This window comes from Labrus bergylta, chromosome 7 (genome assembly GCF_963930695.1).
Source record: "Labrus bergylta chromosome 7, fLabBer1.1, whole genome shotgun sequence".
NCBI classification, from domain to species: Eukaryota; Metazoa; Chordata; class Actinopteri; order Labriformes; family Labridae; genus Labrus; species Labrus bergylta.
Window position 1 is genome coordinate 29850714 of NC_089201.1, and position 18604 is coordinate 29869317.

Consider the following 18604-nt stretch of genomic DNA (forward strand, 5'->3'; position numbering starts at 1 on the left):
TGTATACTGCATTCAGATGTTTCACTTTAAGAAGTCCATGATGGCTTAAACTGAAGCAGGAGTTGTTAATACTGAATGTGTTTTTCAGAATCCACAACTCTACAAAAAAACATTCAACATGAATCAATTCTCACTAAAATACAATCAACTTGTTTTTTTTTCATCAGTGAGAGTAAGTGGTCAGTGTCTGGTATATATCGGTCTACTCTACATCATGCGTCGATATGATAATTTGGGAGTCCATTATGGCCGCCTGCAGAGGATGTGAGGTTAAGTGGTGCTGCAGACACACACACAGAGGAAGGAGGGGAGGCCCACGCGCTGACAGCTTGTACTGGTGATTAGACCAAGGAGTGATGCAAGGAAGGCATCAAAGCTCTTTAGGGAGAATCCCCAAACGGGGCGGAGGCAAGGACACACACACACACACACACACACACACACACACACACAGAATCCTAATAAACTCCTTGGTTGCTAACATTGCCTTTAAACTGAGCACACAGGTCTAACTGTGTGCGGGCAGAACGGACCATCTGTCATTCTCTGATACATCACCAACCAGTGGATTACCATCAGCTCTGCCCCCTGGACAGACAAGCGCACACTCACACACACTCAAACAACCTCCTCTGATTATGGGATACTGGTAATGAAGCAGAATGAGAGTTATTATTAGATTAGATTGGGTGTGGATGTCAGTGGATCTCCTCATTCATCTCATATGTTATGGCTGTTTAATGAATATTGCTGCAGTTGTTGCTGTATCAGCGGTGAGTGATTCACACAGAAATTGGTGAAGCAGAGATAGGAAAGACTTTTCTGTAAAGATCTGAAGCCAGGCACACACACACACACACACACACACACACACACACACACACACACACACACACACACACTCTGAGGGAGACTCTGGATTACAGTAATCCAGGGACAGGAGGTATTTTGAGGACGTCATGATCAGACAGACAGGATACAATCGACTGACCAAATTAACCAAATTAAGTACGTATAGTCTCTCACAAAAAAACAAACAGCTCATTAAGCTGTTGGAAATGTCAGAGAGTTGTTTCATTCAAATGACATACAGACTTAAAAAAACATCATGGAAAGAAATCAGACTTTGTATACACTCTGTGAATCCCCTCTCAGGTTGATGATTGAATTAAAACAGAACACACTGTACGCTGTGAGTCACTGACATAGCAGAGTGTGTAGTCGAGGTTTTCAGAGACAGAGAACACACGGACACGCTGGAAAACCCTAAAGTTGAATATGTTCTTTTTTTTTAAGAGAAAACAGATTAACTGATTAATTGTGTAACACTCTGAGATTATGATCACTGTCGTTAGCAATTACAATGAGACAAAAAGAGTACACACACACACACACACACACACACACACACACACACACACACACACACGCACACCAACTTCAGTTCTATTCTAACACTACCCACAGACATCATTATCATGCAAACTTTTTGAAACTGAATGTTGGAAAAACAAAGACACTTGTGATAGATTTTAGAAGGCAAAAGGACGAGGCCTCCCCAGTGATCATTAAGGGTCAGCAGATCGAGACTGTCCAGTTTTATTGATACCTTGGTGTCTTCCTGGACAGTAAACTGAACTGGAAGAAGAACCCTGATGCTGTTTTCAAGAAGGCACAGTCAAGACTTTTCTTCTTAAGGAAGCTGAGATCCTTTGAAATTAGCAAAAGTCTTCTTTATGTTTTTTATCAGGGAGGCTAGGGTCCTCTTTTATGCTGTGCTGTGTTGGGGTGGCAGCACCTGTGTGGATGATAAAAACAGGATCAAAAAGTATTACCCCAGACTCACTTGAGATCATCGTTCATAAGAGAATGAGGACCAAACTGAAAACTGTTTTGATCTTTGAAGGCGATCCTCTACTTCTACTAGGAATCTGAAGCGCCTTCAGTGAGCGATTAGTGATGCCTTAATGTTCCACTGAACGTCTCAGGAGCTCCTTTTGTTCCTGCAGCAGTTTGATATTTTAATGAACATTTTAAGTTGTGTTTCTGACTCATGGCTGTACATGATTATTCAAATGCTTTCAGTGGTGTTTGTTATTTATTTACTTGTTGTGTACTGTGATGTACTGTAGATATTGTTTGTTGTGTGTATGAACTGACCAGGTGACAAATGAGTTCCCCCGCTGGGGATCAATAAAGTTTTTTAATCTAATCTAATCTGTGTTTTTTTTAAAAATTATTATTGATGAGGCTTCATCTCCAGAGAAAACCTGTGAATAAATCTGGTTATCTGTTGAGTTTCTGTCAGTCTGAGTAAACAAAGACAGAGAGAACGCTGTGTAGATTTTATAAATCATATTCAAAACTTAGTCAACATTTAGCTTTTAGAGGAATAAAACATGTGGTTTATTTTGTAAAACATACCCTACATTTTAAAATAACTTATTTTTAACAACACACTATTCATTGAAAACATTTGTATGTAAACATGTGGATCATTTTCATGCTACATGTTTACGTGGAGATTATATTTAATATATTTCAGCACATACGAGTCGACCTTTTCATTACTGTTTTAGAATAAAGTGAAATAAAACAATTGATGGCTGACTGTTTGTATTCATTAAAAACTGTTTAAAGGAGACTTTGATATATCTTGTAAACGTTTTATGTAGATATCGATGGTAGAACAAAAACAATTACAATTCTGTGCTAATCTCTGTGATCTTTTGATGCTATTAAATTAAAAAGACTTCCTAAAACAAAGTTCTAGCACACGCTTGTTATTGCTTTGTTCATTATAATATTTGAGGTGACCAAGAAAAGTTACAATTTTTTTTATAGATCTTTTTTATACAAAAATTGTTAATTGAGAAACTTGAAAAAAGTTTGATGCCTCTTTAAGTATGAGAGTCATTTGACATTCTCAACCTGTGATAAATATTTTCAGAACAGGAAATACAGAGAGGCCTAAATGCATAAAATTAAAAAAATAGTCTCACTGGATTTTACCAAAAGAAAGCAGTGTTCAGGCGCCCCCTAGTGGGGAAACAGTCACTCATCATGTGTCTCTTTTCCTATCGTTGAGTAAACTATGGACCCATGACAACAGAATGCATAAAAACATCATAAAAATACTGAAAAAACGGACAAACAATGGATTTAGGTAACATTTTAGTAAATTATTTTCAGTTAATTTTAAATCCAAGATGGGTCGTCTGTCATTTTAACTTTTACTTTCAATATTATTCCAAATTTAAAACAAATCTCAATTTGACCAAGTTTTCTTCAAAGTAATCGATGCAATGCTGATGTAAACTAATGTAAACTGAAAAATCTAACAAATGTTTTCCAGGAGAACAGGACTGCTTCAAGTCAGAGAGTGATAAGTCAATATAGATATATAGAATATAGATGCTACACAGGGCTGTATGGCTGCAAAGAGAAAGTGAGCATTGGGTTTATTTCTGACACCAGTGGATGTTTAAATGCTGCTCTTGTGTTTTTCTGAGATTTCACATTAAGCCTTCAAACAGAGATGAGACGATGGAGCAAACTTCTGCTTTTTTAATTACAATATTTAATGACTTCCTAAGAAGATCAATTAATAGCTTTAAGTTAAACAAACATAAAAACATTTTGTCAAAATGGATCAGACATAAAACAAGAAAAGGTTGTTCCAATGATTCATAGGCAGCTGATGGATGTTAAGATCTTCATTAAAGGTTAAGATAATGTTAATAATGGTAGAGTTTCATTCAGATTATTATGACATTAAACTATATATAAAAAATGTGATTACATAATTAGAGTTAAATAAATGTTATCAATAACATATTGTGCTACTACGCTTCACTGTGATTACATGCTTTGAACATTTAACTTTAATAACCAGAAATAGTGTGTATGGAAACCCATTTCCACCAGTTAAAAAAATAAAAATTTAAAATTTGTCGAGATTTTTTTTTGACCAAAAAACCATTATCTCGAAATTATTAGATAAAGTCATAATAATGACTCATAATTTCGATTTTTAATCTCATTATTTCGACTTTTAATCTCATGATTATGACTTTATTATCTCATCATTTCGATGAAATGGGCTTCCATAAGTGTGACATAAAAAAGACACAAAAAACTAACAGGAAAAGAATCAGTGAATCAGTCCATGTTCACTCAGTCTCTCGGTTATAATGAGTCTTTGACATGTTTGGACTGTAGAGGGCGCCAGAGCTCCATTTGCAGAACCGTGAAAGGGTTAATCACCCACAGCAACTTTTCTGAAGAGCTTCTTGTCTCTCAGCTTTTTGTTTGCGAGGTTAGTACCTGTAAGAAATATTGTTATTATTAAAAATGTGTGTCTGATGTTTGCCCTTTAAGAATCAGACATCTTGTCCCCACCTGTAGTAGTTTGGTTTGAAGGGTCCATGTTTGCTGATGCCCAGATACTTGGCTTGTTCTTCAGTCAGCTCAGTGAGGTGGGCTTCAAAGGTCGGCAGGTGCAGGCTGGCCACAAACTCATCTGAAATGATAAGTAATGGTCAATATAAAAATGCAATTGAAATATAAGACATGTTGTTATTGTTATAGGATATTTAAGTTTAGTGCTTGCCCATCTTCTTTGGCAGCAGGTACACGTCCTGCTTGTATCGTCCCTCTGGAGCGCTGTAGAGCTCTATGAGAGCCAGAGCCTGACACACACACACACACACACACACACACACACACACACACACACACACACACACACACACACACACACACACACACACACACACACACACACACAGTAGGGGAAAGTCTCTGTTAGCACAGCTGTAGAGGACTACAAACAGCCGCAGTGTGACAAAGCTACAGACAAAATATATTTAATGCATTCATAAAAGAACAAAGGAGGAGTAAATAGGTTAAAACCTGTGAACGTACCTGAGTCGTAGCAGTGATGGAGAGGACGAGTGACGGCACCGTGGAGCAGCTCAGATTAAGCAAACGACCCTGAGATAAGAGAGTAATCCCAGAGACCCATGACATGTTGTGATGTGACAGCAGTCACTGATCATAACTAATGATGCATTGTTAGTTTTTGTGTAGCATCAGATTTAAAATGTAGTTCCCTGTTTGGACATTGGAGGGCGAAAATGTCCAATTTACAAAAAACTGCTCTAAAAAAAGAACAGATTGATATTTTTTTCATCTTTTTTTTGCATAAATCTCTTAAACAACTCCAGCCCTGCTCAAAACGACCAAATATTGAATCATTATCAGGAATTTAACCCTTTAAATACTAGAATCATGTAATCAAACTGGCATTTTAAGGGGTTAAATTCCTGATTATTATTCAATATTAGATAATAAGATACTCTCTCTTTATCCATGAAACTGTCTCTACTCAAGGACAATTGTGTTGTTAACAGACATGCTGTAGTGTTTGTCAGTCAGCACCTGGAACAATTCAAATCTAGCAGCCACACTTCAAATCAGTACATCATCCCATCATCCTCCAAATGTGTGAATCTGTGAATGCTGAACTGTTCTTTATGCGTTACATTAACGCCCACTGCACTTCAAAAATGTATCTTCCTAACATGCACTCTGTGAGTAGTTACACACATTAAGATTTTTTTTTTCTCATAGTCCACTGCTTTATTTCCTTGTTAATTGTTTAGCACCAATACACCAAGTCAAATTCCTTGTATGTGTAAATGTACTTGGCAATAAACCCCGATTCTGATTCTGATTCTGATTCTGAAATACAGCAGTATAACCACCTCAGCTAGCAGGACAATCCTCTTGCCATCAGGCCAGATCACATGGTCCACCTGAGGCCTCACACGCTGCCACCTCAGCTCCGCAGTCCGCAGACTTTCCTGAGAGGCGAGAGTTGATGTTTATATAAAAGCATATACTGAAGTTAATTAACACAGGCACACACACACACACACACACAAACAAACCATGTTCATACCAAATCTATCTCTACGCTGGAGTGTCCCATGTTGCACACAATGCAGCCATTTTTCATCTTGTCCAGATGTTCCCGAATCACCACGTTTTTGTTGCCTGCAGAGAAAAATTAATAAAAATACAGCGGATGGATGATCTGAATAATATCTTTAAGAACTTCACAGAGAGCAGCAGTTACCTGTGCAGGTGATGACCATGTCTGCCTGCCGTAACACTTCACTCAGTTTAACCACTCTGAAGCCATCCATGCTGAGAGGAAGGACAGTTAAACTTCATAATGCTTCATGCTATTTCACTCAAATGTGCTGCTAAAAAGACGTAAACACACTCTGCATCTGTGCGGTTAAAAGCTTCTTCCATTCATACCAGGCCTGAAGGGCACAAATGGGATCCACTTCTGTGACATGTACGACTGTACCCAGTGCTTTCAGGGCAGCGCAGCAACCTTTGCCAACCTACAGGACGAGAGAAAAGAGGCTTGTAGAGCAGAGCTGGTTGAAAGCAGTCATTCTTCTAATGTTTTTTTTTTTTTTTCCTGACCTCCCCATATCCGCACACCACCACCTGTTTTCCTCCAAACATGACGTCAGTTGTTCGCTTCAGCCTGAGAAAAAAAAAAAAAAAAAAAAGAGTTCATCATCCTCATCACTGCAGCTCCTTCCTGTACTCTTATTTTATGGAGCTGTGTGTGTTCACATTACGGTTCACTACCCGTCCAGAATGGACTCCTTGCAGCAGTAAAGGTTGTCAAACTTCTGCTTGGTCACCGAGTCGTTCACGTTCATGGCCGGGACGCACAGTCTACCTGCCTTTGACAGCTGGTACAACCTGAAACACAGAGAGACACACGGGCCAGAGCTTTTTTATTAGTCAATTTATTGAACATGTTAAAGTCTTTCTATGTGATTATTCACACTTAAATATAACATAAATCAAGTATCTCCTCTGAAAATAACTCTGTGAGTCATGACTGTCTACAATGGGTGTAACACCCGAGTCCCACTGTCTGTGATGCTTTCAGAGTTTTCAGAGTCCTATCTTCAGTTTGTTTACATCGCCAGGACGGCCGGCTGACTCCTCCCCTCGTGTATAAAAGTTGTTTAATTGAGGGACTAGAGAAAAGAAGAATAACATACTGTACTCACTGCTTAACTGTGTTTCTAGATCACGCTCATTTCAGGTAAATTTACATGCAGTGTGAAGATACCAGCATAATAAAGATCGCTAGCATTAGCATGCTAACACAACAATGCAGCGCGAGTTGTTTTGGTTTCATGCTGGTGCTCAAGGGCGACATCTGCTGGATCAAAAAATCACATATAAAGCCTTTATGAAAATACAAACACAAAATAAAAAGGAAAAAAACAAACTGGTTCCTCAGGATCCATAGCAACAAATAAATAACTCAAATAATATAGTTCATGTTCAAAAGGGATAGGAAGAAGTCTGGTCCTACCCCTTCTTATTTTTGTGCATTATTTAAAAAAAAAACTAAAAATGTTTTCATCAATCAGTGTATGATGTTGGACTTGTTGGCCAAAACAAATTAAGTTTTTAGATAAAACAACAAAATAATGGGAACAGATTAACCAAGACCATCAACCAAGAAATAACCAAATAGAAAACAGAAAAACAGAAAGTCACCAGCTCATTTCGATTCAATATTTTATTCCTGAAGAGTTTTCTTAGTTTAAATATATTTTTTGTTGCATTTTTTCAGCTCGTCATCACAGTTGTTCCACAGACTAACACCCTGAGTTGTGACACAGTGAAGTTAGTTCTGATTGGTGTTTTTTTTGAATATACAGGTTTCTGTGGAATAAGTAGAAATATAATTTAAAATCTAGAATAAAAACGAACCGAAAAATGCCTGTAACACTCTCCTCCACGATGCCTCTGATCTTCCTGAACAGACTTGGGTACTTCTTATAGATCCAGTGGGTCAGGTCGCCTCCATCATCCAGAATCTATAAAAAAGGGGGAAAACTTGCTTTTTTTTTTTTTTTTTTTGCTGAACACAATGAATGAGAAAAGTAATTAAAGTACGATTCACCCAAAGTCAAAAGTTAGTTCAGAGTACCATGTTGGGTTGCCATGTCTCTGCAGCCACACATTGGTTGATACACCACCAGAAGTCATCCTCTGATTCTCCTCTCCATGCAAACACTGAGGTGCCTGCAATAACGAGCAGGTGACATCATTCTACAACAAGTTATGAAGCAAAAAAAAGAAGAAGAGTGGAGACAGTTTCACCTCGTTCAGCCAGAGCAGCAGCCACGGCGTTCTGAGTGGAGAAGATGTTACAAGCGGCCCAGCGACACTGAGCTCCCAACACAGACAGGGTCTCAATCAACACCTGCAAGACACACACGTCAATCCATTTAAATACAAAAAGACTGTTTTCAATGTACAAATGCAATCTTTATAATGTGAAGTATAATCAGTTCAGCTCAGGGGTTTGTGTGTGTGTTTGTGTGTTGAACTGACCGCCGTCTGTGCAGTGATGTGTGTGCAGCCCACCACTTTAGCTCCAGCCAGAGGTTTCTCCCCACCTGCTCGTTTTCTTAGGACCATCAGAGCCGGCATTTCTAAGTATCACAGACAATGACCGAGTCACATTTAATTCAAGAACAGAGAACTACATGGACATCAAGCAATCAATCTTTATTTGTATAATTCATAACAAATGTTAATCTTAAGACACTTTAACAAAAGAGCAGGTCTGGACTACTCTATGTTATATACATTTTCAAAGACCTAACATTAATACACACTAAGCAACATTTAGCAAAGTTACAGCGGCAAAGAAAAAAAAGTGCCTTTAAGAGGCAGAAACCTCGAGAAGAGTCATGTTGATAAATCATCAGCTGCAAATGTGTTGGACCAGCAGGGAGAGGACAGCAAGAACAACAAACAACATACCAGACATGTGGATACAATGCCAGTAATAATATGTAACAAAGTATGATAATCGACTGATCAGTCCAATGTTAACGTTAAAGGCTTTATATGTGATGTTTTGATCCAGCAGATGTCGCCCTTGAGCACCAGCATGAAACCAAAACAACTGGCGCTGCATTGTTGTGTTAGCATGCTAATGCTAGCGATCTTTATTATGCTGGTATCTTCACACTGCATGTAAATTTACCTGAAATGAGCGTGATCTAGAAACACAGTTAAGCAGTGAGTACAGTATGTTATTCTTCTTTTCTCTAGTCCCTCAATTAAACAACTTTTATACACGAGGGGAGGAGTCAGCCGGCCGTCCGGGCGATGTAAACTAACTGAAGATAGGACTCTGAAAACTCTGAAAACATCACAGACAGTGGGACTCGGGTGTTACACCCATTGTAGACAGTCATGACTCACAGAGTTATTTTCAGAGGATATACTTGATTTATATTATATTTAAGTGTGAAAAATCACATTTAAAGACTTTAAGAGCAGGATTAAATGTATGTCCGAGCTGAGAATTAAAACATTACAATTTGCTACAGCGTGAGGGATCTATGCTACAGCGATGCTTTTGTGTCCACAGTAGCAGTTTTTCCCCCCAAGGAGATGTCATACTTTTATAGATCCCATTATCACCTTGTCAGTAGGCCTATCAATCTGTATAGCTGGTATAAAATAAGTGTAGCGTAGAAAAGGTTATTCAATTACCTACATAGTGCGTACATTTACACTACAACTGAAAACAAAGTTTATTAATTGAAATCAAAGCACTGTGAGTTTTTAAGATGTAGAAAGGAATATTTATTAATTCAACGTGATTCTGTATCCAAAGCATGATTGCAGTTCCACCGAGCTGAGAAAAGAACCACCAGAGGATGAGTTGAATTCAGAGGAATTTAAAAATGATCACATAAATTAACAAGAGGAATATCTACACCCCCACATCCAGCAGGCGGTTTAGATATTTAACCTGAATGCACTTTTCAAATGACATCGTATATATCAGATGTGTTTGTCTGGAAAAGTCTTAATAACACTGTAATTAATGAGAAAAATCTCATATAAAGACTTTAACAATAACAATAAAACTGGACTGATGATGTTATTTATAGCAGTGGGAGCTGTCATCCATCTCTTTTTTGTCTTTTGTTATTGAAGGTGTAAACAGTGGGCTAAAGTCTGTACCTTGCTGTGCGATCTCTATCTCTCTGCGTCCAAAGGCAGCCTGTTTGATGTTTTTGATGCAGAAGTCAGAAAGGCTGCTCGAGCTGCTCTGACTCTTCTCTCTGGGAGTAGCCTCCTCCTCGGAGCTGTCACTGCATGCTGCAACACAGAAAATTATGTTTGTGTTCAAAGATCAGGTGATAAAGTGTTATATACGCTAAAGCAAAAACAGATCACACTGAGTCTGTCTCTGTTCTCCAAAAGTCCCCATTCCAGACTTCCAAACACCTCATATGGTTACTTCATGCTGCACATCTCCACATCTCCTGTTCCCTGTTATAACCAGCCCATCACTGTCTCTAAACCTTTCCCCACTTCACTTATCAGTCTCAATCCATAGACATGTACATCGGACTTTTTCCATTGGTAAGTCACTGTTTTGTCAAAATGAAAGGACAAGCAATAATAGATGAAAAGAAATAATGTGAAAATGTTTATTTAATTTGATATTTTACTGGTTAAAAATTAAATATTTTGTGTTTACAAAATGAATACTCGTATTTAAAGGTGTTCTCTGCACAGTCAGCCTCATTCTGTTTAGTTAAGTGTGCTCAATAGAGGGCAGCACCTGAAGTTTTGTGCAAGGAGTGTGAGGCTAATAAGCTGACTCAAGCCAGGTGTGTAAGCAGCCTGAGGTGGCAGAAGCTGTCTCGTGTGTGTGTGTGAGCAACAGTGGAGGTGAGAGGAAACTTCACAGGCTCAAGTCATTGTAGAGAAGACCATAGAGAAGCCATTGGTAAGAATTTATTCACGTTTCATTGTAGTCGTTGAGCATGATAATCCTTTGTTAGATGATACATGTGGTAAAATAAGTTACACATTGAGTGGTGCACAGTCTTAATTGTTCTGTTAAGATTTAATTGACCGTGCAGCGTGTTTTGAATTTGTTTGTGAGATAAATTAAAACAGTGTGATAGTGAAATGCAGTGGTTTAAAGAGCTGTTTGCATAGTTCATGCTCTTTTGTTATTTACTCTGTTTAAGGTTTACTCCTGCTCCTACTCCTTCTTATCGTAAAGGATTGTTTTGAGAACTGTATAAATAAATACAATGGAACGAAAAATCCATGGAATGGAAGTCGAGTTGTCCAGCGTTACCTTCTAGGCCTTTTTCAAGTTCGGGCAGACATTTTCACACGCACCATAAAGTACCTTGACTGTCACCAGTTCATCCTCATAACTCTGTCTTAACTTTGTTGTTGGTTTTTTTGGTGCATACTTTTAAATCTGTGTCCTTGACTTACCAATCTAACACCTGGTGTTGTTTTTGCCATTCCTTCTATAGCTACTGCTCTGTAAGCTTGAAAATACAGATTTAACAGCACAGCTCTATGTTTGGGTCCAACCTTCTCGCCTTTACTTCTCACCTTGACAGTTACCGTTTAATGATTTGTTAGTTTGAACATTATGTCTGCTAGTGGTTGTTTGAATATGTGGGATCAGCCTCAGCTAGGTGAGTCCTTTTCTGAGCCTTTTGAAGTCCCTGATTGACATCTTTGAGAACGGCTTAAAGAGCCCACTTGGTCCAAAAATTAAAGAGTCTTATTTCTTCAGAGGAGTTTTTCCCTTTAATGAAGGTTTGGCAAAGGGAAAAAAGCACCAGGGCTAATCCTCTGGGCCTGTAGTTCTCGTGCTGTTGGAATCAGAACCAGCTCAGTTTAAAATATCAGAGACATGTGATCTGACTTATGAGTGTGTGTGTGTGTGTGTGTGTGTGTGTGTGTGTGTGTGTGTGTGTGTGTGTGTGTGTGTGTGTTTTCATGTTTTTTAAATACCTGAGCTGAAGCTGTCTGTGGACGACTGAGAGATGGAGCGAGACAGGGAGCGGAGGGCAGTCTTGGTGGGACGTTTGTTGAATTCTTGCTTCTGGTCGGTGAACTGGATTTGCTTTGGGGTAAAAAAAAAAGACACAAACAAGAGTCAGAAAGAGAAAAGTCAAAATGTCTTTCAGTTGTTATTTACATCCAGACAGGTGTGCTCTCTGTCCCCAGAGTCAAAACCAAACATGGAGAAGCAGCGTTCAGTTTCTATGCTCCAAACTCCCAGAAAACTGCAGGTCTGCTGAAACTCTCAGCTCTTTTAAATCCAGGTTGAAGACTCACCTGTTTACAGCTGCCTTTCAAACAACTTAAATAAGATTTCAAACTTTAACTCTGCACTCTAACTTTGAACTCTTTTTACATTTTTACTTCAATTAATTTCATTTGAATTATTTTTTATTTGAACATATTTTCTGATTTAATCATTTCAGTGATTTTTAAATGTTCTATTTTAATGTTTCTTTTCTTTCCTCTGTCATGATGCTTTTGATGTCTTGTGTGAAGCAATTTGAATTACCTTGTTGAAATGTGCTATATAAATAAACTTGCCTTGCCTTACATCACTGCAAATCACAATCACAATCATAAACTCTCAGACAGACTTGATGACAAAGTCACAAAAGTGCTACAAATCCCAGCAGATTTTCCCTGCTGTGATCACAAATCTCCAGCTCCTCTTCTCACTCATGCCTCGCTGCATAAAGTATGTCTCACCTTCCAGTGTGGCTGTTTGAAAGCTGAGCTGCGGCTGCAGGGATCCCACTTGGCCATGTCTGCTTGCTGTCGGCTCTCCTGACTCTGCAGCCTGAGCTTCAACTGCAGCGTCACAATAAACCCCAATATCCAAAGGCTTACTGAGGGGTTTACCCCCTCCTACTCAGATCTCTAGACTTTATAACAAAGTCGTTTTTTCTGCTTTTGTTCCTACGTTTTCACCCATGTGGACAAACAGACATCTAAAGACCCCTAACATAGACACACCTCCAAAACGGTCAACATGTGATCCACTTCTTTAAAGGAGCACTCCACCAGTTTTTAGATCAGTTCAGCACTGCCAAGTTAGTGAAAATAGTTGTTCTGTGACTCAAAACAAATAACACTGATGATGTCATGGTGATGTCATCAGGGTTATCTTAGCTTGGGCAGGGGATCACTTTTTTTCACATCAATTATTACTGGGTTGATAAGGTTAGAAATATGTGGGTATTTGTCACTCGGAGAAGATATGACAGAGTTGCATTATGGGAAAATTTAAAAATCTAGTATATTTTGGGAGTTGGGAATTTTACAATATTTCATGGAATTGTTTGAGTGTTTTACCTTTACAGTAAATTACTGATGTCTCAGTTGAATTTCTTGCACATTATTAACAATTTAGCAGATTTACTAACACCACACTGCCTGTTTGGATAATATAGACTCCTGTAACGTAATGCTGTTAATCAAACAAAAGTCCTTTAACCCTTGTTAACCATGACATCATCCATTGGAGTCCCTCTGTACCTTTAAGAAAAAGCTAAAGACCCAGCTCTTTCATGAATACCTACTAACTTAATGATGATGGTCTCCATATTATTGATGATGATGATGGTAATGACGATGGTTTTTGTTTGATAAATGATGACTTATAAGATGGTTTCTATACTGATTAGAGCTCTCAAGAACTGCCCTCAATGTTGTGCTTTGCCTCTGATCACTTCCTGTCAGCACCTGTGTGTCCAATCAGACTCAAAGCTGATCGTTTGCTCTTACTGACATTGTTCCCTTTTTTCTAGATCCTTGCTTGTGTTGATCTTACTCTCTGATGTACGTTGCTTTGGATAAAAGAGTCTGATAAGTGAATTGTAGAATTGTTAGGTTCAAATAATCCCGGGATGCTCATGAGTTTGTTTTTGTTTTCAGCTGAATTTGTTTTCATTCGACCCTGGAACGTTTTTTTTTTTTTTTGTGCCATCCTCCTGATGTGATTCATAAAGGTGTACAACAATTGAGAAAAATCCAAACCCAAAGAGTCGAGTAAGAATGTCACTGACAACAAAGAAAAAGACGGCTCGCTCAGTGCAGGGCTCCAATACACCAGAGAACTTAATAACCAGGGTAGTGACATGTTGAGTATGACCTTCATCAGATTCATCAAGGTCATCAACAAGCTCCAGTTTGAATGACTGATATAACTTTTGAGTCAGATTCTATCAAGTTACAGGTACAAAAAAGATCCACACTGCTGACCCGTCTGTTTAAATCTGGAAATAATAGATTCATGCATTAAGGTCAAATCTATGAACAACAAACAGTGCACCTGTTCAAAGACAAAGCAGCCTTACATGTCTCTGTTTTTGTTCTTAGAAATGATCACCTGCATAAAGACTTTTTAAATTCAGCTCGCACTCAGTCAAGCAGCTGCTTAATCTTTAACACAAAAAGACATTATCCTGCGACTCTGAGCAGTGTCAAAGTTAACTAAATAAACACAATCGTCTCTAAGAGGGGTCAGAAAATGGTTCTGAATAAAAGCCAGCAACTTTGAAAGTCTAATGAAAGACTTCGAAAGTTGTAAAATAAATCACCCTGTCAACAGTTTTTGCTTTGATTTGTGGCCTAAAAAGTCTAAATTCCAATGTTTTGTCTTCTCTGCCCTTAGAATCAATACAAATCTTTTTTTAAATAGACAGTAAAGACAGCTTTATACAAACCACTGTCCAAACAGAGGATCATTCTAAATCTCTCTAAAGAGATCAAAACAAAAGCAGTGATACCTTGATGCAGATGGACTGGACAGCCTCCTGGTCCTTGGCTTTAGTAATGTTCACCAGACTGTATACTTTCTTCATGCTGAGAGTGTGTGCACAGTAACTCTGCAGAACTGCTCACTGCTGCTGTCTAACTCTGAGTGACGCTTTATGCCACACACCTTCGCCCAGAAGACCCAGGTGAAAAAGGGGGAGGGGGGGAAGGGGGGAAGGGGGGTTGATAATAAACAACGTCTTTGTTAGGCTGACAAGAAGGAAGTCTGGGAGAATACAGAAGAACAGGTCAGAGATGCAGAGAGAAAAAAGGGAGGGTTGTCAGGAAAGAGGCAAAGCATGTACAGTACAGTTTACTCTCGTGTCTAAAAGCAGAGAGATCGCAGTCTAGGCCTGTGAAGGCTGTTTCGTCATGAGCCGGCGATCCGGCTGAAGATTTCTGCCTTTTAATAAGGCAGTTTTTTTCTTAGCACTGTAGCTTTTGCTGCTTTGTTAAAGTGCTCATGATGGATTAAGCCGGGTCTTTGTAATATAACAATGAGTAAGGTCTTTTACCTGCTTTTTGTAAAGTGTCTCGAGATAACGCTTGTTATGAGTTGACGCTATACAAATAAGAATTGAGATTGATTGAGAGATGAGCATACAAAACATACATGAGGGACTGCCGATGTAAACTAGCTCTAAGCTACCTCTGGGACCAATCAGATTTCAAGGGGGCGGGGTCGGGGGTCATGCCACCCATTTGCCACCCACTGAACTTGCCCTTGGTTAGAGAGACACGGTAGACAGCTGCTAAATGATGGATAAACAGTCACATTCGCCCACATTACTTTGAAGTCAAAATTGTACATTAGGTTAGTGGGAGGGCGTTTCATTCTGTCTTTGTTTCAGTTTCCCTCTGACATTATCAGAGGAAATGAACCAGGAGCCCTGTGTGGAAGAGAATGAAATAACAGGCTCTGGCACAACTTAAAGTCTTTATATGTGATTTTTCACACTTAAATGTAATAGAAACCAAGTTTATCCTCTGAAAATAACTCTGTGAGTCATGACTGTCTACAATGGGTGTAACACCCGGGTCCCACTGTCTGTGATGTTTTCAGAGTTTTCAGAGTCCTATCTTCACTTTGTTTACATCGCCTGGACGGCCGGCTGACTCCTCCCCTCGTGTATAAAAGTTGTTTAATTGAGGGACTAGAGAAAAGAAGAATAACATACTGTACTCACTGCTTAACTGTGTTTCTAGATCACGCTCATTTCAGGTAAATTTACATGCAGTGTGAAGATACCAGCATAATAAAGATCACTAGCATTAGCATGCTAACACAACAATGCAGCTCGAGTTGTTTTGGTTTCATGCTGGTGCTCAAGGGCAACATCTGCTGGATCAAAAAATCACATATAAAGCCTTTAAAGAATAAATGGACACACAATTACAATATTTAATGATTTCTTTGATTGGTTTATAAATGTAAACGTGTAATACAGAAGCTGATCCTGTTTTCATTACTCACGTTTTGCATTGTCCTATATTCACTTAATATACACTGAACATGCTTAATGTCCAATTATCTAATATGGTTTGTTAAGTTAATGATTAATACACAACCATGTATATTGCATCACACTGCGTAAGAGGTAGAATACTGTAACCCTGCTCAGACAGAAGTGGTTTGTTTAAATGAACTGATAGTTTATACGGTGGCCAATTAATTATTTTTTCTGTTACTAAGTGACACTACAAAGTCAAGTGTTGGGTAAATGATACACATTTAGTCATGACATTGGAAAGGTCTCGAGCTCGTGGAGTACTTTATTTAAAGCAATGGATCAAAAACGCAGCTCCCCGCATCCAACCCTACTTTATGGGTCCTCCTGCCAACAAAAACAGAACGCTAAATGATGCAGCAAAAAAACAAACCACACATTCCACAAATTGTACTTCCTGTTCCTCTGCATTACCCACAATGCAATGGTGAGAAGTTCGGGGTGTGTTGTGCTGTTAGCGGTTAATGGAGCCTCTGGCTGCTAGCCTCAAGCTACGATGAGGAGGGGCATATTACTGAGATCAGCTGCGCACAGTCCTTAAAAACTCTAGACCCCTGATTTATTTTTCATTTTCAAAAATGTAGTCTTGAACAGATCATGACTCAGGTGACATCACATGAGTTCATTTATTAGATGTCAAAAGAAGTGCTGTCAAAGACCCGTAATCTTTGGTGTGTCGTTAGTGACTTTTCTCTTTAAATCTTTTTTTTTTCTGTTTAAGTCAAACATTCATGAAGGCACATTGAAGCTAAACTCATTAACAGACTGAGTCTATGCAGACTCACACTTCTTATTCAGTTCACTTACAGAGGCACATATATTATGTAAAATATGTTAATCCAAAGGGAAATGACAAACTTATTCAAAGTCAGGGGGTTAAAAACTTACCATGTCTGTCTTCAGAGCCTCAGTCACCAGCTCTACTGACCCAAAATCAGACATCTCGGCCTCGTCTCTGTCCCGACCCTGACCTATCCTCCTGCTCTCCGCTGCCTTCAGCATCTGCAGCAGTTTTGGGCTGCATTTCACCGATTGATCTTTGCTACCATAGTCTCCATCTTTCTCTCCATTCAGAGCCGACGCGTCCTCCATGTGTGACTCAGAAAACTCATCGGGTGGTGTCGGGTCTTTCCAGGAGGCTTGTGTTGGCTCTTTCTCCATGACTCCACTAAATGAAGAGTCTCTGCTCAGGTGATGTGATCACAGACCAAGGGTGAAGCCCACATCTCTCTGATACTTCCTGCTCTAAAGGGCCTGTTTACACAAAACAGCAGCAGGTTCATGTGTTAGTTCCTCTCAATATGAAGTAGATAATTAGTCCTGAATGCAGCGTGTGTGCAGGGTAAACACAGGTGGGAGCACTGAGAGAAATGTAACCAAAATCACATCTCGGACAAGGGCATTGACTTAATGTGCCTAACTGAAACTTGGCACCAGCCAGGCGTCTTCTCTGCCCTGAATGAAGTCTGTTCTCCTGGTTACAGCTACCTCGAGAAAGCCCACAGCTCTGGGCGTCGGGGTGCCGGTTTAGCTGTCTTTTTCCAAAATTCATTTGAACTGTCCCCCCTGCCCCTGCCTGAACTGTCCTCACTTGAATTCCTTGCATTTAAATGTAAACCCCCTTTCACCATGACAATTCTTCTCATTTACCGGCCACCCAAACCAAACTCAACCATCATCTCAGAGATGCACGACCTTCTCTCTTCACTCTGCACAACCTCTGCCAACATTATAATACTTGGAGATATCAATATCCACGTCGACACCCCCTCCAGCCACCCTGCAGCTGAGTTCTTAGAACTACTGGACTGTCTCAACCTAACACATGTTGATGTCCCCAATCACACCAGGGGGCACACGCTTGATCTGGTGATCACTCACTCTGCACCCATTACAAACGTATTAGCATACGATTTGGGTGTCTCTGACCACAAGGCTGTCTCAATGGAGCTGCCTTTCCAATCTGCTCTCACCAAACCCAAGTGCCAGATTCACTTCAGAAATCTAAAAAACATCAACCCGGACTCACTAACACTAGACCTTCAACATCTCTCCTCTGCTAACTTCTCATCAACCAGTGAAGCAGTGGAATTTTACAACAAATCCCTAAACAGTCTCCTAGATCTCCACGCCCCTCTCAAAACCAGAACAGTCACGTTCCCACGCTCAGCCCCCTGGTACACCTCCGAGCTGCGAAATATGAGGGCGACTGGTCGTGTCCTTGAACAGCATCTCAAGGTCTCAGGACTCACTGTGCATAGGCTAGCATATCGGGAACACCAAAAAGCCTACTCAAAGTCCCTCAGAAATGCCCGGTCACAGTTCTACTCAAATATCATAAATAATGGCCC

The 18604-nt window shown here is 39.5% G+C and overlaps 1 protein-coding gene across 3 annotated transcripts; it reads right to left on the reverse strand.

Annotated features, from left to right (window-relative positions):
• Positions 1-3552: 3552 nt before the first annotated feature.
• On the reverse strand, positions 3553-17433 carry LOC110001895 (S-adenosylhomocysteine hydrolase-like protein 1). Of its 3 annotated transcripts, none has more exons than XM_065957365.1 (17): positions 17142-17433; positions 11917-12028; positions 10105-10242; positions 8452-8552; positions 8218-8320; positions 8045-8139; positions 7825-7931; positions 6676-6792; positions 6505-6568; positions 6331-6419; positions 6143-6213; positions 5966-6060; positions 5769-5867; positions 4927-4995; positions 4613-4691; positions 4402-4522; positions 3553-4326 (listed from the first exon to the last, which is right to left on the reverse strand). In XM_065957365.1, the coding sequence occupies exons 1-17, from the start codon at positions 17412-17414 to the stop codon at positions 4320-4322; spliced, it is 1740 nt and encodes a 579-aa protein (XP_065813437.1). In that variant the 5' UTR covers positions 17415-17433; the 3' UTR covers positions 3553-4319. The 3 variants fall into 3 exon arrangements, with proteins under 3 accessions (XP_065813437.1, XP_065813438.1, XP_065813439.1); XM_065957366.1 differs by lacking the exon at positions 17142-17433 and adding an exon at positions 14718-14853; XM_065957367.1 differs by lacking the exon at positions 17142-17433 and adding an exon at positions 12676-12923.
• Between the last annotated feature and the right edge of the window lie 1171 nt (positions 17434-18604).